The sequence below is a fragment of the Pseudoliparis swirei genome, chromosome 20, assembly GCF_029220125.1.
Source record: "Pseudoliparis swirei isolate HS2019 ecotype Mariana Trench chromosome 20, NWPU_hadal_v1, whole genome shotgun sequence".
In the NCBI taxonomy this organism is placed as follows: domain Eukaryota; kingdom Metazoa; phylum Chordata; class Actinopteri; order Perciformes; family Liparidae; genus Pseudoliparis; species Pseudoliparis swirei.
This window is the reverse complement of record NC_079407.1, coordinates 19,566,437-19,592,367: the sequence shown is the minus strand read 5'-3', so window position 1 is coordinate 19,592,367 and position 25,931 is coordinate 19,566,437. Positions and strand designations below refer to the sequence as shown.

Genomic DNA, 25,931 nt, shown 5'->3' with positions numbered 1-25,931 from the left:
TTGCAAGAATCCTGACTGTGCCAAAGGCGAGGCTCTGAGATGTCAACAGTCGCGTTTGTCTTCTTAACACTGTTCACTTGGATGGTGTCATCTGGCACATGGCTCCGACTGGACCAGTGTACTGAGCTCAGTCAGTATGGATGTGATGACGTGACTAAAGGCGGCAGCTGTGCATCATATAAAACCACTGTTATTCATGACCTACAAAAACAGACACTGACACATGAAAGGTGAGTAATTAGTTGCAAAATTGCACTGTTTTCACTTATCTCCATTTCACCCACTTGTATCTTGCTCAATAACTTGCTCTGTGTTCTTGTCAAGGACCTGGATACCCCAGTGTTGTTTACCACAGGTACATCAACAATTAGATTGTAATTTTATGATTTCCTATAGCGGGGAAGCAACCCACATTATCGAGGCCTAAACACCATATTCAGAGACTCAAGACAATTAGGCTTTCAGGAGTCAATTACAAATGGAAGTCATTTTAATTATATAAAGACACAGTCTTACAGTTGGGTCATTGTAGTGTCTATGTTGCACTGTTGGATTTGAACAAAAGGTGGTTTTACGGTTTTAAATTGGATTTGCTTTTTAAATGCCAACTGAGCTTATGTCTGACTACAAATGGTAAGCAGTTTTGTAAATAATGTTATGTATTGCTCCATTATATGACCATGAACTGATTGATGTTTTTTTTTCTCACTTGTGCAGATCCCCTGAAATGAGTGTTGCCTTAGAGAGGATTTTCCCACAGAACAGGAAAACAAAAGACTGTACCCTCTTTCCTGGTGTGACTTTGAACTACATGATCTTTTATGACTGTGTGCACCTGTTACAACGAGTGAAGGCAATTGTGGAGCAAAACAGGCCAGTTTACAGATGTCAAATTCAGCCGTTTTTGCTGCATTTCCGGTCAAAGACCAGCTGTCTGCTACTTACAATAGAGGTGAGTGCCATAGTTATGCTAACAGTAATCATTTGCATCAGATTGCATCTTAAATTAAACCTGAATTTTAATTTAGAACAGTGCACTCAGTAATCATTGCCTTGCTTGTGTGTAGAACTTGCATTTCAGCTCTCGGCAATTTATTATGAAATGTATTAACAATCTTTTGTGTTTGTCTGTATTTTTTTCTTCATACAGACACAGAATGATAATCACATCGGACATTTTAATTACAGAAGTATCCTTCCTTCATTTGGTTTGCAGAGCGCTCACTGCTCCAACACCATTACCACTGTTCTACGAGACCAATGGAAAACATTGGATTGTTTCTGCATCTGTAATGTATGCAACCGAGAGGTCAGAATATATGGTATTGAATAAATGCAATGGGCAGGTTTGCATTTGTCCTCAGTCTCCCCACAGTGACTGATGAGCATCTTCAGTGCTCATCAGTGAACTAACACATAAAAACAATACAGTAAACTTCAAAAGCAGAAGTATTTAAATCGTGTCAGCTATTTATTAGTTAAATTAGAAACACGTTTGACGTTTTTATTGTCAGATATGGATTCTGTAAGAAATCTGCTTCTATGAGAATGATATGAAAAGACATTGCTATGTATGTGTACATTATGTTGTAGTTTGTACATAAGTGTGGGCATTCCGGATAAAATGTCTGATATTATATAACAGAAATTCGTTCGATATAGAAATGTATTGGAAATTCAAATGATAAACCGCCAGAGATACATATATAATTCTGTGAATATAAATGCAGTGATGCAAATACTCTATTTTATCAATGCAATGTGATCATGAAGCAGTTACCATAAGAATGCTAAACGTTATCTGACATACAGACATATCACATATTGTGATAAACCCTATCCCTATTTGTATGATCTGTGATGTGTGTCTCTCACATCTTGTCATCAGATGCCATCAACGTCCTCTGCGTCCCACTGTCTCAAAGAGGCACTTCTAAAGCGAGCAGGTGATATTGAAAATCAAAACAACAACACCATTCATTGCAAGAAAAGCACAATGAGATTTTCGTCATAAGTTAGATAGTAATCAAACACTTTTTTTCTTGTTTACACAGGTAGAAAGAAGAGTGGGAGATTGATAGCAACACATGTTCTGTCAGCTGTGATGCTGCTTAGAATCTACATGACGAGAATAAAGATATCACCAAACAGAGTCAGCTCTGCTCATGGCAGTAACTCCATGATGGCGATGTTTTTCACCATGACATTGCAGTGTTTCTCTGCATCAGTTACCCTCCATCAGCCCTCTGTGTGGTCCCCGGTAGCGGTCCGGATCTCCTGTGTTCTCTTCCTCTCTTGTGGTCTGGGGAGAACTGTTCATGTGTTAATTGTCTGTAGGGCTGCTAAAACTGTCATGCACTTGTTGTGTCCCACACATCAGCATTTTAGGGCTCTGCCTGTCACTGTGTTGTTTATCTGGTTGACTTTCAGTTCTCCTTTTCCAAGTAAGACAAGAAAACACTTCTTTGAAGAAACACTTGTTGAGGGTGGTGTAGGATCAAGAGGATACTGGGCTCTGTCAGGGAAGATAGAGCTACTGGCTACGTTGCTCTGTGTGTTCGTCTCACTTTCCAGTTTGCTACAATCCATCCTGACTAAACTGAATGTTTTGAGTGTACTCTTACATGTGCAACTGGTATCTTGTCTGCAGAACTCGAGGGGACCAACAAAATATGTACTGGTCATTAATATCAACAGGGTTATTTAAAAAAAATATATACCATGAAACCCAGTTGGTTAGAACTTTGACAAGTGTACCAGTTCCATTGACATTAACAGCTGCTGAGGTGATGGTGCTCTTTGGGAATATTTAATTTCTCTTATTTTTATCTTACACTGAATAGCATGCACTCGACAGCGATTGAAGACCTTGGCAGTTGAATGTATTAATAACCTCTATGGCTAATTGAATCAGCGCTACAACAACATTTCACAGTATCTGACTGTAATGAACACTTGTACAGAGCTCTTTTTGATTTGATTAAACATTTTCTTTTTGTATCGATATATAATGTAATGTAATGCCTTAACATGTTAGAAATGTGTCACAATTCACACCATACTGAGTGAATATATTAAAGCATATTTAAACTATTTAACTCTTAAAATAATTTATTATGTGTATGTGTAACCATTCTTATAAATGTATTTCATTAAAGCCCACTAATGACTTTAAATACAGTTAGATATACATAAGGCCTATGTAGAATTTTAAAAAAGAACAAGAAAATAGATCAATCTGAACTTCCCTCTAGTGGGCTGAGATTCCACTTCCTGCATTGCAAACCAGCAACATTTAGTAGTTTTATAATAGAAAATAAAAACATACAGTCAATCAGGTTGTGTGTTAAGTTATTGGGTTAACTACTCCCCATGTCTCCAACTTGGCTGAGGCAGGAAGGGTAGATTATTTTGTTCAGGTTACAAAGTTTGACCAGGTTAAGTTTGTCATAGATTGACTTGTGTTGTTTGTATGTTGTTATTTTCTTATACGTGATTTTATACATTTGGCAGATTCACATGCTACATATTTGAAATGTAGGGATGGCTGTGGATTAAGTAGTAGAGTGTCATAACCTTGATTTGTGCAGTTCAATGCCAGGCTGCTCCTTGTGTCAATATTTGAAAGGTTTATTTGAGAAAAACAGTTTTTTTTCTTCATCCAGTGCATATTAATCAAATTGGGGTTGGTTATGCATTTAATGAAGGCCTTGTAACTGAATGAACTCAAACTTCAATTGAGCCTTAATTACTCCTGAAGGTTATAGGTCAGGTCCTTGTTCATATGGTACTGTGCTGCCATTACCTGATTGTGTGGATGAAAAGGTGCATGAGAAGCAAACTGTTGTTGCTTTGGATAAAGCTGTATGTAAATGGATTAAAGTCGAATATTTAATAATATAATGACACATGAGTGAAATTTATGTTGAACTAAATCTTTTAACTCAAATTAACTCAAACTAAGCATGAATAATCACAAAAATATATAGCATCTGTTGTTTTGTATTTTAATAATGAATTGTCAATTTGATAGAAGGCTATATTAGAATAAGGTGGCTAGGTCTCAAAAACAAAGATCTGAGCTGGATAAAACAAGTATATAGACTCTGCACATTGAGGTGATCAAATACATGATTATATGGCACAGATCAATTAATTATCATTTGGGTTGTATCAACTGGCTGCGAAGACTGGATTGTAACCACACCATCTTAACAAGTTTATAGTTCCTGGGAAGTCTACCAAATACTGCACAGCACATCATTTATTCACAGCATATGCAATAATTCACTACCTTAATACATCAGACCCTTGACATGTCCTTTACATTTCAATCAGCAGGATTTTAATGTCTCAGAAGCGCATCAATACCTTAAAATACTAAACAATCTTTCAAAAATGAAGTGTGCTCACATTGGCTGCTGATGTTTCTCACATGGTAGGAACAGCTATAAAGGTCAACTCCTAGGTCACAATTGCTTCAATGAAGGGGAGGGAGGCTCGTGATGGGTTGGATCACCTTTATCTTATTCACTCTGCTGGCAGGGGCAAGATCAGAAAACCAAACATGCCAAATGATCGGGCAGACAGGGTTTTTGGAATTTTCAAAAGGAGGTGATCTTATTATAGGAGGAGTTTTCTCTATGACTAGTACACGCTCACAGCCTAAACATGGCTACCAGGCGTTTCCACAGTCATACTGCATTAAGTAGGTGGTTCAAATATGTAAACAATGTATGCAATGTATGAAAATAGCAGAATTCCTGTGCCGGTTTGCTGTGTGTAATAATAGTAATTTGACAACTCTTAATCCCTATGTTTGCAGGTGGAATGACAGGGAATTAAAGTTTGCCCGAACGCTGATTTTTACTGTGGAGGAGATTAACAGAGATAATAAGCTCCTTCCCGGAGTGAGTCTGGGCTATAAGCTGTACAATGGCTGTGGGAGTGAGAACCTGCTACGAGCAGCTTTAGAGGCAATAAATGGAGAAGATTCAATGGGCTGCAGCGCTCAGATCCAGGCTCTCATAGGCCATTCGTCCTCTGGAGTGAGTAAAGACATAAACACCATACTAAGCCCGCTGTCTATTCCACAGGTAAGAAGAAATAATTGCAACCAATTGTCATCGTGTAATGTTTATTTGTAATCCTTCTTTGAAAGATATGTATATTTATTGTTTTATTTTCCTTTTTTGAAGGTTAGCCATCTTTCAACTTGTGCTTGCTTGAGTGACAAAAAACGGTACCCCACATTCTTCAGAACTGTGCCAAGTGACCACTTCCAAATCCTTGGTCTGGTGCAGCTTATGAAATATTTTGACTGGCGCTGGGTGGGGGTTATACATTCGCCGAGTTTGTACTCAGAAGCAGGTATAGCTAAATTTCAGATGGAAGCAAAGAAAGAGGGCATATGTGTTGAATACACATTACCTTACTTGAAATCAAGTCGATTAAAGTTGAGAAATATTGTAAAGACACTAAGGAAGTCCTCTTCAAAGGTGGTCTTATTGTTTTTGTCCTTGTCTTACGCCAAATCATTCCTGTCAAGAATTGAGAAATATAACATCACTGGAAAGCAGTGGATTGGAGGTGAATCTTGGATCACGCAAGCAGTCCTGGCTTCTGTCAAGAGAAAGATCATTTTATTCAATTATCTTTTATTCCTTTATACCCTTATAAATCTTTCGTGAAATAATATGTATTCTTAAAACAACACCAGCAGCAGCAAAGAAATAAGAAGAAAGAGAATAAGAAATACAATAATATCCACACACAAAAAGAAAAAAAAAATAAATAATATATATATATAACAGTGTAATAGAATACATATCACATATATATATATATATATAAAATAAATAGATTATTTTCTTTTTGATATATATATAGTCTCAAAAAAGTGTATATTTTACAGGGGGCAATAGGCTTTGCCATCCCTCTGACAGACATACCAGGTCTTGATGGATTCTTACTCAGCCTGAAACCTTCGGATGAACCACATAGTACTATAATTAAAGCTTTCTGGGAGAAGTTCTTTGACTGCAGCTTCTCTCCATCAAATACCACTACGATGTGCACTGGCACAGAGGATCTCAGGACAGTCTCCAGTGATTACACAGAAGTGGCACATTTCAGGGCTGAGAATAATGTATACAAAGCTGTGTACTTGGTGGCATATGCCCTTCATTCACTATTGCAATGTAAAAATGGCTCAAATCCCACCACGGGAAAGCCCTGTGTGAACAAGAACGAAGTTCACCCAAAGCTAGTAAGTTCTGTTATTTTTATTCAGACATAGCATATGCATTTATTATTAAGTGATTGTATGTTATGTGATTAATGCAAAGCAATAACATGTTATGTATTCATTTAGGTTACCATTTCAAAACTAATGTCTGAAACATTTCCCTTTTCTTACCGGTTGTATGTTTGCTAAAATGTGCTGATTGCCTCTCTACAGGTGTTGGAACACATTTACTATGTGAACTTCACAACAAAGAATGGGGCCAGGGTTCTCTTTGATGAAAATGGAGACTCGGTTGCCCAGTATGACTTAGTTAACTGGCAGATGAAAGAAAATGGCTCCGTTGAGATTGTCAAAATTGGCGATTATGATACCTCTTACCCAGAGGGAGAAAAATTCAAAATAAAAGACAACCTCAAAATAGTTTGGGGAGGAGGACACAGTCATGAGGTAAAGTGAACAAAAGGTTGCATGTTTAACCCGGTTCTCTTCATGGTGAGACTATATTTTCAAGCAGCTTATTTCAGAAGTATAGAGACCGATCTCCATAGGGACAGCTGTTGAGAGTACTCTGTGGCCAGCACAGGCGATGTATCTCGAAGAGTATCCCGGTCAGCTGTCCCTATGGGGCATCAGTCCACACACATGCAACATGTAAGATGACATATACCACTTTAAAACGTTATAAACATGGCAATGTCTGACATTTTACATTGTGTTTTGCCAAATCAGCTGCCACGATCTGTCTGCACAGAACCATGCCCACTAGGAACCCGTAAGGCCATGAATAAGTTTATGCCTGTGTGCTGCTTTGACTGCTTTGAGTGTCCTGAGGGAACAATAAGTAATCAGACAAGTGAGCAATTCATTCATGTATTGCATTCAGGATAAATGACATCAAATATTATAGTAATAACAAACATAGTCTTTGATTATACTCTTCTTTGTTTTAATCATTTTCTGTATAATTTCATATATTTTACAGATTCTCCAGGCTGTTTGATCTGTCCACCTGAATTCTGGCCAAATGAAAATAAAGACACCTGTGTTCTAAAACTGACTGAATACCTTTCCTACGAAGAGATCATGGGAGCACTTTTAACTGGATTTGGCTGTATTGGCGTATTTCTATCTCTTCTGACATCAATCATTTTTTTTACTCATAAAGAGACTCCTATTGTAAAAGCCAACAATTCTGAGCTGAGCTTCCTGCTGTTATTCTCATTGAAGCTGTGTTTCCTGTGTTCTCTGACCTTCATAGGCCGGCCCACTGAGTGGTCCTGCATGCTGCGACACACAGCATTCGGCATCACCTTTGTCCTCTGTATCTCTTGTGTTCTTGGGAAAACTATTGTAGTGTTAATGGCCTTCAGGGCCACACTTACAGGAAATAATATGATGAAATGGTTTGGGCCTGCAAAGCAGAGGCTCAGTGTTCTGGTTTTCACACTCATTCAAGTTATAATTTGTATTTTTTGGTTGACAATCAACCCTCCTTTCCCAAAGAGGAACATGAAATACTATAAAGAAAAGATAATCTTAGAGTGTGCCCTGGGTTCAGTTGTTGGGTTCTGGGCTGTGTTGGGTTACATTGGACTTCTTGCTCTCTTGTGTTTTATACTTGCTTTTCTTGCAAGAAAGCTACCAGACAGCTTTAATGAAGCAAAACTCATCACATTCAGCATGCTGATATTCTGTGCAGTCTGGATCACATTTATCCCTGCATATGTCAGCTCTCCTGGGAAGTTTACTGTAGCTGTGGAAATATTTGCCATTCTAGCCTCAAGTTTTGGTTTGCTAATATGCATTTTTTTCCCAAAATGTTATATTATTATATTTCGGCCAGAACAAAACTCAAAAAAACATGTATTGGGCAAAATACCACCCAGAACTCTTTAATCTGTAATCACAAAGTGTCCTGGAAAACAAATGGCCTTATTGTAAACACAAATGAACCCATGTTATTGCATATTCATATTTTAAAGACATTGCAATACATGTTGTTTTTCACTTGTTGTGATGAGTTTAATATATTGAATACTCTGATCTTTTTTTCACATTCTTATTTGATCATAAATAATGTAAAGAATATGGTATATAGAATGTAATTTAAAACCGTGAGCTAAATGTATGTTTAATTTGTGATAATGCCAGTTTTTCGAAATAAATGCTGAACACTGTTGTATCTCCATTATTGTCTTTAGATTGCATGAGCGATGAATTGTGTACTTTAATGTATGGAACATCCAAAACGGCCAGCTGATGTCGCTATCCCAACAAGAGGTCTGTGCGCTGTATTTATTACCCTTCCTCGTCAAGCTTCTCAGAAGAAGAAGAAGAAGAATAAGAGAGTGTAACACTGTGAATTAGTTTTGTTTTTAAAATATTTGTTGAAACTATATGTAAGGTGTCTGCTGCCCTTATGTGGTGCGCCCCACCATCATACACTGACAGGAGGGAAACTGCACTGCATTTCTTTCTCTGTAGGCTACATAAGTTAACGTAGTTTTACCGTAGCACAGCTAGCAGTCAACATGGCCCTTCACTACATCCTCCAGCATCTGGACTCCCCAGGAACCTACGCCAGGATCCTGTTTGTGGACTTCAGCTCTGCTTTCAATACAATCATCCCGTCCCTGCTGCAGGACAAGCTCTCCCAGCTGCACGTGCCCGACTCCACCTGCAGGTGGATCACAGACTTCCTGACCGACAGGAAGCAGCACGTGAGGCTGGGGAAACACGTCTCAGGCTCCCGGACCACCAGCACGGGTTCCCCCCAAGGCTGTGTTCTCTCCCCTCTGCTGTTCTCCCTGTACACCAACAGCTGCACCTCCAGTCACCAGTCCGTCAAGCTCCTAAAGTTCGCGGATGACACCACCCTCATTGGACTCATCTCTGGTGGGGACGAGACCGCCTACAGGTGGGAGACTGACCACCTGGTGACCTGGTGCAGCCAGAACAACCTGGAGCTCAACGCTCTAAAGACAGTGGAGATGGTTGTGGATTTCAGGAGGAATGCAGCCCCACCCGCCCCTCTCATCCTGTGTGACTCCCCCCTCGACGCTGTGGAGTCCTACCGCTTCCTGGGCTCCATCATCTCCCAGGACCTCAAGTGGGAGCTGAACATCCGCTCCATCACCAAGAAGGCCCAGCAGAGGATGTTCTTCCTGAGGCAGCTGAGGAAATTCAACCTGCCAGGGAGAATGATGGTACAATTCTACACGGCCATCGTTGAGTCCATCATCTGCTCCTCCATCACCGCCTGGCACCCTGCAGCCACAGCCAAAGACAAGCGCAGGCTGCAGAGCATCATCCGCCGGCCGAGAGGGTTATCGGTTGCAATCTGCCTTCCTCCAGGTCCTGTTCACTTCCAGGTCACTGAAGCGGGCCAGAAAGATTGTCGCTGACCCTCCCACCCTGGACACTCCTGTTCGAGTCCCTCCTCGGGAGGAGGCTGCGTCCATCAGGACAAAGACCACCCGCCACACCAAAGCTTTTTCCCGTCGGCAGTCGGGCTCATCAATGGAACCCGGACTGACTGACTGTCACCCCCAGGACTACCACCTCTTCTTCCTCCTTCTTCCCGCTCCTTCCTCTTCCTCCTCCTCACTCCTCCTCCCTCCTCCTTCTTCTTCCCTCCTCCACACACGTCACTTTAACATGCACTTTAACTAAAACACACCACTTGAAGCACACACCCAAACACTTCACATTATTTGTTGTCTTTCTGTCGTGTTGATTGTTGTTTGTTTTGTCATGTCCAAATGTTGCACCTTCCACCAAAAAAAATTCCTCGTTTGTTTGTGAAAACATTCCTGGCAATAAAACTGTTTCTGATTCTGATTCTGATTCTAGCTTGACATTCACAGCTGTCAAGAACATTGCTTTAAAGTCCAGTTGTCATGGCAAAAGTGGTTTGCTGTATACTCTTTTCACAAATGGTCACTTTTAAATATCTTTATAAGTAAGTAAAATCCAGGAGTGTGTAACAAAGTAGAAATATTTCGTTACTTCATTTGATTTTTGGGATATTTTGCGATTAATATTTATATTTATGTTGACTTTCACTCTTACTTCACTACATTTTGCAAAGAAAACTGATACTTTGATTTCGATACATTTCCACACTTTTTTGGTTACTCGCTACAAAATCCAGTCTATCTGTAGAACAAAATTAATCATGAGACCTACGTCAGGGACTGTGGAGGAACACAGAGTCCTAGCAAGTTTGGTGAATCAGTGGTGCTAACTTGCAAGTTAAATCATTGGTTAATCCCGTTAGTGCTCTCAAAGCTGTGTTCTTTTGATTTTGACACATATTAGCTGCAACAAACTTTAGAGTTGTTGGGTCCAATCAACACACAGAAGGACAAAGTCACCAAATCTTGGGTTGGAAAATTATGTATAGCGAACGGTTGGTTCAAACAATATGTATTTGTGTTGTGATTCAGTCTGTCATATATAGATGTTAAATATTTCAGTTTATTTAAATTAATACAATAAAAACATGTATTTAAAATCTAACAAAGTGTAGTTTCATAAGAAGGTAAGGCCACGTTTATTCATGTAGCAAAAAGGTTGCACAATGATGAATACAGAGCAAGTGCATGCACACATACACACACGTGTGCATATTGGCATATTTGGTTAAAACCAAACCTTTATTCTTATTCCACATAATATTTGCTCCTGATGAACTTCTCTACAATACTGCACTGCCACAAAGCTTCCTTAGCCCTGCATTCATTTAACAACCTCCAATAATGTAAAGCCTCCAAGCAACAAATGTTCTACTTCATGAAGTGCAACGCACAATATCATAGTATCTTGGGAAATGTAACTGGGCCCAGTAGATGCTGACATTTGACTAGTGCGTGGTATGCCAGTGGTTTGACCAAAGTGTAAATTTTCTGACAATCTGATTCTTTATTGTGCGTGTGTGCGTGTGTGTGTGCATGTTAGAAAAGTGTACTGAATATAAAAATCACGCTTCCCTGTTGTAATAGTCCGACCCATTTAAGACTGCTGTGCCCTGTGGGAAATAAATCAACCTTTTATGAAGAGAGCAGATCAACCAGCACCAAACTTTGTTGTTGTAAGACCTGTTTCCTAGTCTCTATTAAATATGCATGAGCTGCAACAAGCTATTATCTTGTCTATTGTTGTTCTCTGCCAGAGCACAGTTTCTGGCTGTGAACTGTTCAGGAAATTCGACATGCCTAGTTTATTCAAGCATGGAGATGTAATGATAGGGGGGATTTTCCCGGTTTTCAACAAAGAAATAAGTAGCACTTCTACGTTCGGGAGCGAGCCACCTCCAGTGAAGTGTGCAGGGTAAGTTTTAACACATTTGACTTCATACATTCTCCTCACATTACAAGCTTGACATTTTACGTTTGTGTACTTTGTTGTCACAGCTCTGTAATTTAACAACCTATTTCAATCACCCAAACCTTTTTAGATTTGACCTACGTGCTTTTCGATGGACCCAAGTGATGATATTTGCAATTGAAGAAATAAACAATGATCCTGCTTTCCTGCCAAACATATCTCTTGGCTATAGAATCCTTAACTCTTGTGCATCTCCCACAAATACCTTGCGTGCTGCACTAACACTGGCCAGTGGACCAGAGAGAGAACTCAATAATCCTTGTCCTCCAGCTATATCTGCCCTCATAGCAGAATCAGGGTCATCTCAGTCTTTGGCAGTGGCTGGAACACTTGGACCATTTCAAGTGCCAGTAGTGAGTGATTCAATGAAATGTTTTTATTGCATTAGTGTTTTGTAATATTTGATGCTTATGTAGTGGTTGTTTTGTGACATGTTTGGTGTTCTTTTTATAGGTAAGTTACTTCTCAACATGTGCCTGTCTGAGTGACCGAGCTAAATATCCAACATTTTTTCGGACAATCCCCAGTGACTACTTCCAGGCGAAAGCTTTGGCTGCACTTGTAAAACGTTTTGGCTGGCAGTGGATTGGGGCTATCCAGTCAGACAATGACTACGGGAGAGGTGGGATTCAGGCTTTTACTGAGGAGGTTAAGAAGCTTGGGGTTTGTATCGCATTTGTCGGGACAATTCTACGTACATATACGATGGATAAAATACTGGATGTTGTGGAAATGATCAAGCAATCAGCTGTCAAAGTCATTCTTGCTTTTGTTCCGGAGGGTGACTTTTACCCTTTGATGAAAGAGGTTGTGAAACAAAACATTACAGGAATTCAGTGGATTGCCAGTGAGGCCTGGATAACTGCAGCTCGACCCTCCACACCTGAAATATATCAAGCTTTTGGTGGAGCCCTAGGATTTGTGGTGCAGAAGATGGCTATTCCCAATCTAAAACAATATCTTACAGGCATTAGCCCTTATACAGATCCAAGTGCAGCCTTTGTGAAGGATTTCTGGGAAATTATGGTTGGCTGTCGTCCTCTCTTACCTGGGGAACAAACTGGGACTGAGGCAACAAATAAAATATGCACAGGCTATGAGACATTATTGAATTCTCAGGATGTATTCTTCAATGTCACAGAGCTCAGAGTGTCCTATAATGTGTATAAAGCAGTCTATGCCATTGCACATGCCCTACATGAGCTGCTATTCTGTCTACCTGTCGGAGAAAATACAGTGAAGCCGTGTTTGAAGATATCAGAAATTCAGCCAAGAGAGGTAAGAAATAGTGCAGGTTAAATTAGTTAACAATGTGTTTGTATCGTTATCTTGTCAATATAAATATTGAATATGCAATAAATAATCTGTTCCTTTCCTCAGGTCACTGATCACCTACAAAGGGTGAATTTTAAGAATCAGTTCGGCGATAATGTGTTTTTTGATGTCAATGGTGACCCTCCTGCCTCTTATGATATTATTAACTGGCAACTTATAGATGGGCAGGTGCAACATGTCACCGTGGGTCAATTTGCCTCTGCTGCTCACGTAGATTATAAACTCAGGATCCAGAAGGAAAATATTGTCTGGAGAACAGGAAAAATGGTAAAAATAAATATTTTTTTCTGCAATAAGCTTATGGATTTCATTGAAACATAAGATCAGTAGATCAAAACAATACATATACAGTATGTACACATTTTTCTTTGCTCAGGTCCCGACGTCGATGTGCTCTAATATTTGTCCAGTAGGAACAAGGAAAGCTCAAAAAAAGGGAGAACCCAATTGCTGTTTTGACTGTATCGCATGTGCTGATGGAACCATAGCCAACTCAACAGGTATCAAAAGAATGATTACCAAAAGCTAAAAACATACACCATCCAATAACATAGCATGTATATCATGTATAGAATATATAATTGTCAGAATTACTGCAACGATTCTTTCCCATCAGGTGCAGCAGACTGCACACCCTGTCCACGGGAATACTGGTCCAACGAGGGGAAAGACGAGTGCGTTCCAAAAATAATTGAGTTCATGACATTTCACGAGCCAATGGGAATAGCTCTTACAGTTGTATCCCTGCTAGGAGCTTCCCTGTCCCTGGCCACAATGATGGTCTTTATCCGCTTCAGAGAGACTCCTGTGATAAAGGCCAGCAACTCTGAGCTGAGCTGTTTCTTGTTGCTTTCTCTTTTTTTGTGTTTTCTCTGTCCCCTCACATTCATCGGCAGACCTACAACCTGGACATGTATGCTGCGCCACACAGCTTTTGGTGTGACATTTGCACTTTGCATTTCCTGTGTCTTGGGAAAAACTGTTGTTGTTGTTACAGCTTTCAAAGCCACAATTCCTGGCAACGCATTAGAAAAAACATTTGGTCCTGCACAGCAAAGGATCATAGTTTGCTCCTGCACTTTGATTCAGATAGGTATATGTGTGTTGTGGCTCAAGTTAAATCCACCTTTCCCAGACATGGCTTTCCGACACAGCAATACGAAGATTGTTTTAGAATGTAATACAGGCTCTGAGGCTGCTTTCTATGCAGTGCTGGGGTACATAGGGATCCTTGCAATAGTATGTTTGCTCCTGGCATTTCTAGCAAGAAAGTTGCCTGATAACTTTAATGAAGCCAAATGTATCACATTCAGCATGCTGATATTCTGTGCCGTCTGGATCACCTTTATTCCAGCGTATGTCAGCTCTCCTGGGAAGTTCACTGTAGCTGTGGAAATATTTGCAATTTTGTCTTCAGCATTTGGCTTATTTATTAGCATTTTTGCTCCTAAATGTTACATTATATTAATCAAGCCAGAGAAAAATACCAAAAAACATGTCATGGGAAAAACTATGATTTCTTAATTTTTGAAGAGAGTTCTACTGTTACTTCCTTTATTGTACTAGTAAGTACTGCATAGTGTTCATCAATAGATCTAATATTGAATTCATGCATTTTGTTCTATACATATTGTAATGGTTAGAAATGCACAATATGTACAATGCTGTATGCAAAAATCCTGGATGGAAGTGATTACTTACTAAATTATTTACTAGAAATTGAATCATTGTATTTCTGTGACATCATGCATTGTTTTACTGTGTGTATATATGTATTGTGTAAATTAAAAAAGGTGGAACCGTTATTATAGAAGTATAATGTTTGTGTGATAAGAATAGGAATTGCTCATATTGGGGGACACACTTTAATAAAATAAATGTGTTTCTAGCCACCTTGGAATCTTGCCATGTGTCCGAGGAAAGAACTGAATTGCTCTCACCTCTCAAGAAACGTTTATGTTCAAGACAGCTTTGCTGCTTACAATGACCTCAACTAAGAATGTGTGCACTTACTGCCCTGTTGGCGCACCCTCGTTGCTAGCTGCTTTGTGGTGACCGAGGGGCTACCCTCTGACCAAAACTCCTTTGTTCCCAAGAAGGTCCGGAGTTTAGACACTTGTGATGTTCAGGGTCATATTGACCCGTTCACTCAAAATCAAGCCAAATGAGTCATCATGGATTTGTATTGAAATTAAACTTTAGTTATGTTTATTTATAGTGTTAAGATGCATACATTATATTATAAATTATGACCAAAGGCCAGCACACAGTCAACCTCTTGGTGCAGTCTCATGCATCTGCAGAGTGTAATGTTGCAGGACTTCTCAGACACCATTTTGTATGTTTGGCCCTCCCCTGCTAAGTGTTGGTGAAGTTTTCCCGCAGGAAAAAATAAAGGTTCCTGTCAAAATAGAATCTGTATTTCTCGCACAGGTGGGGTCGTTAGAAAGAGAGTGTGTGTGGGTCTGAGATTGGGATGAAACAGGGTGTGTGTCTCTCTCAGTCAGACAGTCTCTTAGAAGTACTATAGTACCATGTTTATTAGGAGAGACATGAAAGAAACCCTTACTTTAGTTTCCCATCTCCAATAAAGGTATATTTATGGAGAAAGTGAGTAGATGAGAAACATTGTTTAGTCTGGAAAGTGTGCTTCTCATGTAGGGTGATGGGCACACATCAGGATAGAGATGGTTCCCATAACAAACACCTGGTTCTTTTGTTTGAAGTTTGAAATGTGTACAACTTTATATATGGGGCTTTGAACAGGAGTGTAAGGGGTACAGGTACTGGAACCCAAAAGCACGACAAACACAGGAATGCAGGAGGAGGCGGTTTACTGTATGTTTCAGGCAGGGTCAAAACCAGGTAGTCAGTCCAACAGGGCAACAAATCTTTTCTTTGCTCCGTCCCGATGCGCGCAGACACTTGAGAGCCCTGCATTTATACACAGGGAGGCACATAACTTGCTCACCAGTGCGCGCGCCAGCATCGGAGCTCTGCCGCGACTTTTTTTCGTCCCGATGTGCGCGCACACGCCGGCATCCGAGCTCTGCGGCGCGCGAGACGGAGATCGGAGTTGTGTTAACGCGACACGTAGAGACAGAATGACATGCTGCTGGTTCGAGACGACCAACAACAGACAGATTGGAAGCTCATTCTGCGCATGCGTTAAATGCGTAAAAAAACAAAAACTAGTTAATCCTGTAATTTAATTAACTGAGTTAACGCGTTATTTTTCACAGCACTAATATATATATATTAGTGCTTTTTTTTAACGCATTTAACGCATGCGCAGAATGAGCTTCCAATCTGTCTGTTGTTGGTCGTCGGGACGAAAAAAAAGTCACTTGCAAAATGAGCTTCCAATACACCACTTCAATCTGAACTCTGTCCGCTCTCATGCAGACGGTCTGTTCATCGGTAATGATCCTTCCGCAGGTTCACCTACGGAAACCTTGTTACGACTTTTACTTCCTGTAGATCAGGGGTCTCAACACGTCGATCGCGACCTGACAGTCGATCGCGGCGTAGTGTTGGTAGATCGCATGACATTAAAAAGATTGGCCCGCCCCCTGACATGTTCTCTATAGCACGTCTTTGTTCTTTTATGAAACTAAACGTCTGTTGTTGATCGTATCTCCACAGCAGCATGTCATTTCTGTCTCTTCGCGTTGCGTTAACACTTATCGATCTCCGTCTCGCGCCACAGAGCTCCGTGCGCGCATCGGGACCGAGCAAAAAAGTCACTTGTCAATCTGTCCACCTTTAGATTGTATCATGGTGGAGTTAATGGTTGACAAACAAGAGAAAAATGTTCTGTTTAACCCTCCTGTTACCTTTACATTTACTCACATATTTTACCCTCGGGGTCAATTTGACCCCAGCAATTAAAACCTCCAGAAAATTATTAGAATTAATATTGCTTCCCAAGTTTAAGTGTGAGGTACTTTATGTTTGTTTGTTGACTACCTAAATAGCCCTTTGAATAAATAAAAAAGTTGATATTTCTTATATGTTTGACACAGTGAAAAACAGCCTGGGGTCAAATTGACCCCAAAGAACACCGACATTAAACATTGAATGGGGTCAAATTGACCCTAAAGGTAACAGGAGGGTTAAACATTCTGTTTATGATGAAGATGTATTAATGTTCCATATGGAAGAAAACTGCTAAATAACTGCTGAGTTGCAGCACCATTGTATAGAAGAATGTATAAATGTATATATCCGTCTTTTGTCATAAATCTCTATGTTCTCACAAAATATACCGAGAATATCGGTAATATGTGATTAATCATGATTAATCCACAAAAACCTGTGATTAATCCGATTAAAAATTGTAATCGTTCCACAGCCCTAATATATATATATATATATATATATATATCTTTCTCGTTGTCTCATTTGGGATGTGTGAACAATATGGCTCCACTTGTGTTATTGTCCTTGCTTTACTCTCTCTGTTTTCTCATTATAACCTGTTTCCCAATTTCCAGCTTTACTTCTTCCCCACCATCTGCAGTCAACGTGTGCACACTTCTAAACAGCTTTCCCCCAAGCTTTGTGGCCGAGGGTGACCAATAAGTGCATCAATATAATTGATGCACGTATGCAACACTATAAATAAACAGAACTAAAGTTTACTTTCAATACAAATCCTTATGACTCATTTGGCTTGATATTGAGTGAGCGGGTCAATATGACCCATGTTATGGTAGACTAATGCAATTTAGATTTAGATTTTTTCAATGTACCTAAAAATGTGTGAATAATGAATAACTCCATTCCACTAAAAACTGATTGAATTGTTACTAATGAAATTGGTGATGAGGTACAAACTATAGTTTTTAGGATTTTTTGTTTTCAGACCACTTTTTGGTGATTCAACATTAACCGGGTCAAATTGACCCGGGAACATCATGGCTGTATGTAAGAAACAAACATAACAGGAGGGTTAATAAGATTTGTAGAGGAAAGCAGGCTCATTGCTGCAATTATTAGTGATACAACTTGATGGCTCACAAATAGCTGCACTCATTTTGAAGATATGCAGTGTAAAACTCATTTTTCTAGCTTCATATTAATTGCTCAGACTGTTAGACATTTCCACTCTGTTAAATGATCCACTCACATAATTATGAACTGATATAGCCCATTCTTCTAGATTTATATTATTGTTTAAATTACATCATGAATTATGTAAAAAGGGGGATTGTTAATATAAATCAGAATTATTGAAGGTTCTGATGTGTTTAAGTTCCTGCAAGTTCAGAATAACAGCACGTAGCAGCTGGAATATGTGTCTGATGAGAAATATTATGTCTGCTCCTCAAAATTTAGTTATGCGTCTCACAAGAAACCAAGACTTACACTTGTTAAAAGCATTTTCACATGAGAAGAGGGTGAGCGAGACTGTTGGACGGTCCTCACCTGGGAGAAGGGGCAAACTCTCCTCACTGACTCGGCCCTATACGAGGTCAGGGGGATGTGATATGAACCTGTGAAGATATCTATGTATTACCTAAAAGGGTTGTACCTTAATTGGGGGAGACAGTTGTTTTGCCCTTCAACCTGTGTGTTGAGAGAGAACGCCCCGTGATTGTAATCATGGTGAGGCTCTACCAGGTATCCAATTTTGACGCATGCTTTCAGTAGGACCAAGGGTCTACAGTTCTTGTAGGGGAAGAGGATGCAAGGCCGTTTACAGCCGGCACAGGAGAGTTGTATATTTTGTGTAACGGCTTTTTTGCCGGAGTTAAGTTTATCTTTTTTAAATACAGAATTTTGAGTTAGAAACCACTGCTTGTCGTCTTGATTGTGCACCCACGCCTCACAAACCGATCCCGACCTCTCAAGACATTACAATATATGTATAAAATGTGTCAACTTCACACTCGCATGGAAAGATCACCCCCAGTGCTTGCTGAAGGTCACAGTCTGATAAACCAGATGTGTAAAGAACATCATCATCTACAAAGAGCAGAGATGCAATTCTCAGGTTTCCAAACCAGAAACTCTCCTCCACCATTTGCGCCTTGTCTCTACAAATTACATATATCATTGAAGACAAGCTTGATTGGGGATTGAACCACCATTCCTGTTTATAGTGGACAACTAATTTGTCTGGAGTGGTTAACCCATTATTAGAAATACTTCAGGACAAGGCAATACCATTTGATATCGCCACAACCTACATTGTACAAAATACGATAGATTTTAAATAACACTTATATTAAACTGTTTAATCTAGACTAATTCAATATTACCCACAAGTAGGTAGGATGTATCTCATTAAACTGATTGATTTCTAAGTAGGTGTTATAAACTTGCAAGTATGTTGAGAGTTTAAAAAAATAGAAAATCGTATATATCTTGTATCAATATCCTGTTGTATCATATATTTACATCATTCATTCGACATTAACTCTCTTGAGTAAATAAGGCGGGGCTGCCGACATCCAATCCAGTGTCCCTTTGACATCACAGTCACATACTGCTAATAACATTCCTAATATCTATATCTATATATCTCTCTTTCTCTTTGTCCCATTAGGGATGTGTGAACAATATGGCTCCACTTGTGTTATTGTCCTTGCTTTACTCTCTCTGTGTCCTCATTATAACCTGTATCCCAATTTCCAGCTTGACTTCTTCCCCACCATCTGCAGTCAACGTGTGCACACTTCTAAACAGCTTTCCTCCAAGTTTTGTGGCCAAGGGTAACTATGTCATTGGAGGAATCTTCCCACTGCACTATAACCAGGAGATGCCAGACCTTAACGGCACCTACAGAGCACTTCCAGTAAAGTGCAATGGGTGAGTTCGATAGATGTGGAAATCAAAGTTGGAGGATGTGACTTAATGTTTTTTATCAAATGTTGTCAGATTTGCATTAACTAATTAATTTGTAATCAGCAGGTTTTAGAATACATTAATAATATGTGATAACATGTGAGAAAACATCATTTAAACTGATGGTTTGAACTGAATTGCACTTGAGTAAAAGTTAAAGTAAAAGATTTATGTCAGAGAAAATAATGTTCAAGAGAGACACACAACGATGCCTTATTTATTGGGTGTGAGATTGCCTAATAGTTTTCTTAATAATTCCAAAGAAGATTTCATGAACTATATAGTTTAATTTTGTTCAAATTTGGAAAATGGGAATATTCTCCATATTTTTTTAAGCAGTAAAAACAAATACAACAAAAACATATAAAATACGATACAATATCACGACACAGATATAATCACTGCAGATAAAAAGTCCCTTGTGGTTAAAAAACATTAAACACTTGTTCCAATTTTTCCAGAAACAAGAAAAATACCTCATATCACATTGTGTTGGCAGTTTAATCGACATTTAAAATTATAAATAAAATTACTCAACACAGCATGGAAAGTGGGAACATTACGAGTCACAAACATATGACTTGCACTTCTCCATCTGGAAGCTTGAGCAAGATTCTGAAAGCATCATTAAATGAATCTAGATCTTTTACATTTTTGCTTTACTATAACTGCACCACAGAAGGGATGTATAGAGAGGAGTACAGTAAGCTTTAAAGAGAGCGGTTTTAATGTATTCTGTACACAGAAGAAATTGAAATGTCAGCCTGCTGGCTTGTGCCTAAAGTTTGCAACACTGCCGCTGCACATCGTCATCATCACTTAGATCGTTCCTGATGATGGGACCCAAATATCTGACTTTCTTATCATGATAACACTCTTTTTAGAGTTGGACTTCATATCATAGTGCACACCATACCTTAAGCAGACTATGAGCAATTGCTGTAAACAAGCGCTATAAGGAGACAGGACCAATAAGTAGTCAGCGTAGATCAGATGGTTAATAAGACTTTCCCCCACCACACATCCTGTCTGAGAAAGTTCATCCATATATATATATATATATATATATATAAAAGAGCAAGTGACAGTTTTCGGACGCCATTGATCACTAGAAAGTGTGCAGATACACGCTTTCCCCATCTAGTTTGCATAGTTTGATGTAAATACCAAAAGTGCGAAATTCTAATCAAGTATGGAGGGACCCCTCGCACTTGCAATTTGACAAACAATTTGGAATGATTAATGTGTATTGATTGACAATTTCTCCCTGAAATTTGTTCAACACCATATAGGTATTTCAAGATAACATCTGAGGAAATTATAAAAAAATTACAGATGTGTAAAATAAAGCATTACAAAAGACATGTCTTGGTAACATATTAGAAATAAATAATTTAAAAACAATGCGGACAAATCAGAAAGAAACCACTCTGTTTGCATTTTCCCAAGATAGATGAAAAAATGCAATTCAGACTAACTTCATACTAAAACATCATATTTGATCTGTTTCTGCTGGGCTACAGCTTTGATCCCAAGGCTTTCCGCTGGGCCCAGACTATGAGGCTAGCAGTGGAGGAGATAAATCAGAGGGCAGACCTGTTGTCAAATTACACCCTTGGTTACAAAATATTTGATTCATGTGCATATCCACTGACTGGCCAGAGGGCCGCTCTCGCTGTGTTGAACGGGCAAAGCGAGGACGACTCCCCCATGTGCCAAGGGGCTTCTCCGCTCCTTGCTGTGATTGGGGAATCTGGTTCTGCTCAGTCTATTGTGGTGTCAAGAATCCTGCAGCCATTCAGAATCCCAATGGTAAAGACTACTATGTTCTTTTTAATCCACCCAAACATTAGCATATTACCATACAATCAGTTTTTACTGGACTTTCTTTTTCCATTTTTACACAGATCAGCTACTTTTCTTCATGTGCCTGTCTCACTGACAGAAGAGAATTTCCCAACTTCTTCAGAGTAATCCCTAATGATGACTATCAGGTGAGAATTTGGCCCCAGGGGTTGTGAAAAAAGGCATTACTTGTAATTGTCATATATTTCCGTTGCCCGGCCATGCAATACAAGAGAAAATAATTGATAGACATATCAAATAATGGCAGTTATCTATTTGTTATGACTGTGTTTCGAGTGAGTTGTCATTCTCTCTAATTTGTAGACATATAAACAGACATAAAATAATCTCAGTTAACACATTTTTATGATTGTGTTTCGAGTGAGCTGTCATTCTCTGCTGTTGAACCCAGGTGAAAGCCATTGCTCAGTTGCTTATACGCTTCCAGTGGACCTGGGTTGGGCTGGTGCGAGGAGACCATGAGTATGGGCGATTTGCTGTGCAAGGTTTACTGAGAGAATTACAGGGTACCAAAGTATGTGTGGCATATCAAGAAATGATCCCTCTGCTCTACGATCGCAAGAAGGCTCTGGAGATCTTGGAGGTAGATACAGCACACTGAGTTATGTTTTTAAAGCACTAGTTTGTATTCATCCCAGGACCGATTGCTGATTACATATCACTATCAACCTCTATGTAGGAAATTGATTATTCACAAAATTAGTCAGCCCTGGGGAAATTAGTTGCATTCCATGTGTTGCTTTCATTATCGCAGTGTCACCAGGTTGGAGCTTTGGAGGGGAGGGATAGGGGTATTCGTATGCACTGTTTGCCAAAGTGTATTTTGGTAAATTATCACTAGATTACATTTTTAAATCCTACATCTAGTGACCTTAAAAATGTCAGGAAATTCCCAGTATGCACCGATGTGTTTTGTTCAATGTCACTTAATTTTCTTCTGTTTTCTTCTTGCCTTCTCTGTACCTTGTGAAACGTTCTCCCTTCATGATCTGGTTATCTTTAAAGGTGATGCGTTCCTCTTCAGCAAAAGTGGTGGTGGTTTTTTCAGCTGAGGGAGAGATGACACCTTTTTTGAAGGACTACATGACACAGAACATCACTGGAATCCAGTGGGTGGCTAGTGAGGCCTGGGTCACAGCATCTGTCTTTACAGGCAGCGAGTTTTACCCCTTCCTAGGGGGCACCATTGGGTTTGGCATCCGAAAAGGTCATATCTCTGGACTCAGTCTCTACCTGCAGACAGTTAACCCTCAGTTGTATCCAAATAATCATCTGGTGAAGGAATTGTGGGAGGCCCTGTATGGTTGCAATCCTTCTCAGTCACCTGGCTCCCAGTTGCCTCCATGCTCAGGACAGGAGTCCCTGTTGGAACAGCATTCAGCCTACATGAATACATCCAGCCCTAGGGTGGCCTATAATGTCTATAAAGCTGTATATGCAGTGGCTTATTCCCTACACAACCTGCTTCTCTGTCAACCAGGCACTGGCCCTTTCCAAAACAGCTCATGTGCTCAAAGCAACAATATACACCCCTGGCAGGTAGAGTTGAGTCATCTCACTGTATTTGTGATGTAAGTCGTGTTTAAAGTTACATTTTTAGATTATGATCCATTGGTTTTCCAGCTCCAGTATTACCTCCAGGAAGTAAAATTTAATATTGGAGATGAGGAGGTAAACTTTGACCTGAAGGGAGATTCCATACCATATTATGACATCCTCAATTGGCAGAGAGGCACTGACGGGAGCATTGAATTTGTCAACGTGGGTTTATTCGATGGAACCAAGCCTGCCGGAGAGGAGCTGGTGATCCAGGAGGACAGGATAATGTGGACAGGGCATCAGAGTGAGGCAAGCTGCTCACACTGTGTGTTTACCTTCATCAGATGCCAACTGTTGAAGTTCTGTAGGTTAAGGTGGAGGTAAGTCAGGTGGGCAGAAAGAGCTGGATCTGATGTGAGTTACTTTGTATTCCGTAAACAGTTCAAAGCCCACCATACAGTTTAAATATATATACATATAAATAAATCTATATATGCTCTGCAGACTCCTTTCACACTGCAGAGCTAAAAGCCATTCTTTGCTCCCTAGGTGCCAGTGTCTGTATGCAGTGCCAGCTGTCTCCCAGGTTCCCGGAAGGCTGTCCGTCATGGGCAGCCTGTTTGCTGCTTTGACTGTGTTCCATGTGACAGTGGCAAAATTAGCAATCAGACTAGTAAGCTCAAAATGATAAAAGATTATAAAAATTAAAACCAGGGCTGATTAGTTAATATCCTGTTGCAGCAAGAACAACAGCTCAGACAGCATGATTCAATATGTCATTTAAATGTGAATAATAACAACATAACAATTTTAACTAACTTGTAACTTTCTGGTGCAGACTATAATGTAGTAAGGTAGCAAAGGTAGACAATTCATGCACATCCCTCATTCAAATCAATATTCTCTTCCTATGAAGTAATATTTCAACGCCAGATGTTTGACGTACTCTTTTTTTTTACCATCTTCCCCTAGATTCAATAGAGTGCACACTCTGTCCCGAGGACTTCTGGTCAAACATCGACAGAGCAGCCTGCATCCCCAAAAAGGTGGAGTTCTTGGCCTATGATTCTCTGGGTATAGCCCTGACAGTGATCTCTGTGGTTGGTGCATGCCTCACGATAGCTGTATTTGCAGTCTTTTTCTACCATAGAAAAACAGTCATCGTCCGTGTGAATAACTCTGAACTCAGCTTCTTCACTCTGTTTGCTCTGACTCTTTGTTTCTTGTGTTCCCTGTTGTTCATTGGAGAACCAACATTTTGGTCGTGCATGCTACGCCACACTGCCTTCAGCATCACATTTTCACTTTGCATCTCCTGTATCCTGGGCAAGACCCTTGTGGTGTTGGCTGCGTTCACTGCCACCAGGCCAGGGGACAACATCATGAAGTGGCTGGGGCCCAAACAGCAGAGAGCCATTATCTTCATTAGCACTCTAATTCAGGTGGTTATCTGCACTGCCTGGCTCATTGAGGCTCCCCCTTCTCCATTCCCAAATACTCAATATGAACGCTCAAAGATCATACTGGAGTGCAGTGTGGGTTCCAGCATTGCATTCTGGTGTGTTCTGGGATATATTGGCCAACAGGCTTGTCTGTGCTTTGTACTGGCTTTTCTCGCCCGTATGTTGCCGGGCAACTTTAACGAAGCCAAGTCCATCACGTTCAGCATGCTGATCTTCTGTGCTGTCTGGCTAGCATTTATCCCAGCTTATATCAGCTCACCTGGAAATTATGCAGATGCAGTGGAGTCGTTTGCCATTCTGGCTTCCAGCTTTGGCTTGTTGTTCTGCCTGTTTGCTCCAAAATGTTACATTATTTTACTGAAGCCAGAGAAGAATACAAAACAGCACCTAATGGGAAAATAAAAGAAGTAAAATGCCATAATTTAACCAATTTGAGTTTCCAAATCAATATTCAATGATATTTATTGATAGTTTAGGCAAATTATGATTTATTTCATGTTTGTATTGAACAAGCATTGATAGTTGTACACAATTGATATGAAATTATTGAAACTGTTGTACAGTCTACACAAACATATAATTCCCAAAAATATATCACTTTATTGTATATTTTAAGTGAAATATTGCTAACTTTTTTGTGAAAATAATACGTAAAATGTGATACCTTCTAAACTTTAGGTGAAATTTTAACCAAAGTCATAAGTAGAATTGTCCACTATAGAAACAAAAAACAGTAGTAGTTATTTATGAAACGGTCCGAAAAGTGTATGACATTTGCAAAATACTGTGTGCTATTGTGTTTTAACATCAAATATGTGTGAATGTTTTTAGTTGTTGATTAAATGTTTGGAGAGAAACATGGATTTCCATGAATAAATAAACAAGGCCATTTATACCATGATATGGGGGTGAAATGCATTAAAGATAGAGAACCATGCAGAATGACACCAAAAAGCACCAGGGCACAGACCACGGAAAAATTTGCACATAATTGTGTACAAAGATGACCATGATTAAACTCGTCTGAATTGAAATGGCCAGCTTCCTATACTATACTGTTGATGTGGACTGTCAATCCCAGGTGTGCCAGGCTTCCACTCTTCATTAAAGGGAGCGACTGTGTTCTTTCGAAGCTCTTGTAGGCCCCTTTCTAGAAATGAAAGTTACAATATTGTATCAAACCATAAGTCTAATTATAACCACACATTTTTGAGAACTGAGATGCAATTTGGTCTGATGGT

The 25,931-nt window shown here is 39.7% G+C and overlaps 3 protein-coding genes across 3 annotated transcripts; all 3 read left to right on the top strand.

Moving 5' to 3' along the window:
• The first annotated feature begins 223 nt into the window (after positions 1-223).
• LOC130210824 (extracellular calcium-sensing receptor-like) lies at positions 224-8,143 on the top strand. Its single transcript, XM_056441312.1, has 6 exons — positions 224-230; positions 325-355; positions 4,826-5,096; positions 6,461-6,694; positions 6,977-7,100; positions 7,239-8,143. Exons 1-6 carry the CDS (start codon positions 224-226, stop codon positions 8,141-8,143), a joined length of 1,572 nt encoding a protein of 523 aa, XP_056297287.1.
• Positions 8,144-11,435: 3,292 nt separating this feature from the next.
• LOC130211231 (extracellular calcium-sensing receptor) lies at positions 11,436-14,494 on the top strand. Its single transcript, XM_056441961.1, has 6 exons — positions 11,436-11,578; positions 11,706-11,988; positions 12,089-12,913; positions 13,016-13,237; positions 13,347-13,470; positions 13,587-14,494. Exons 1-6 carry the CDS (start codon positions 11,460-11,462, stop codon positions 14,492-14,494), a joined length of 2,481 nt encoding a protein of 826 aa, XP_056297936.1. The 5' UTR covers positions 11,436-11,459.
• A 5,227-nt stretch (positions 14,495-19,721) lies between these two features.
• On the top strand, positions 19,722-25,092 carry LOC130211224 (extracellular calcium-sensing receptor-like). Its single transcript, XM_056441952.1, has 8 exons — positions 19,722-19,786; positions 21,346-21,634; positions 21,730-21,816; positions 22,080-22,271; positions 22,694-23,227; positions 23,312-23,536; positions 23,777-23,900; positions 24,200-25,092. Exons 1-8 carry the CDS (start codon positions 19,737-19,739, stop codon positions 25,090-25,092), a joined length of 2,394 nt encoding a protein of 797 aa, XP_056297927.1. The 5' UTR covers positions 19,722-19,736.
• Positions 25,093-25,931: the final 839 nt, after the last annotated feature.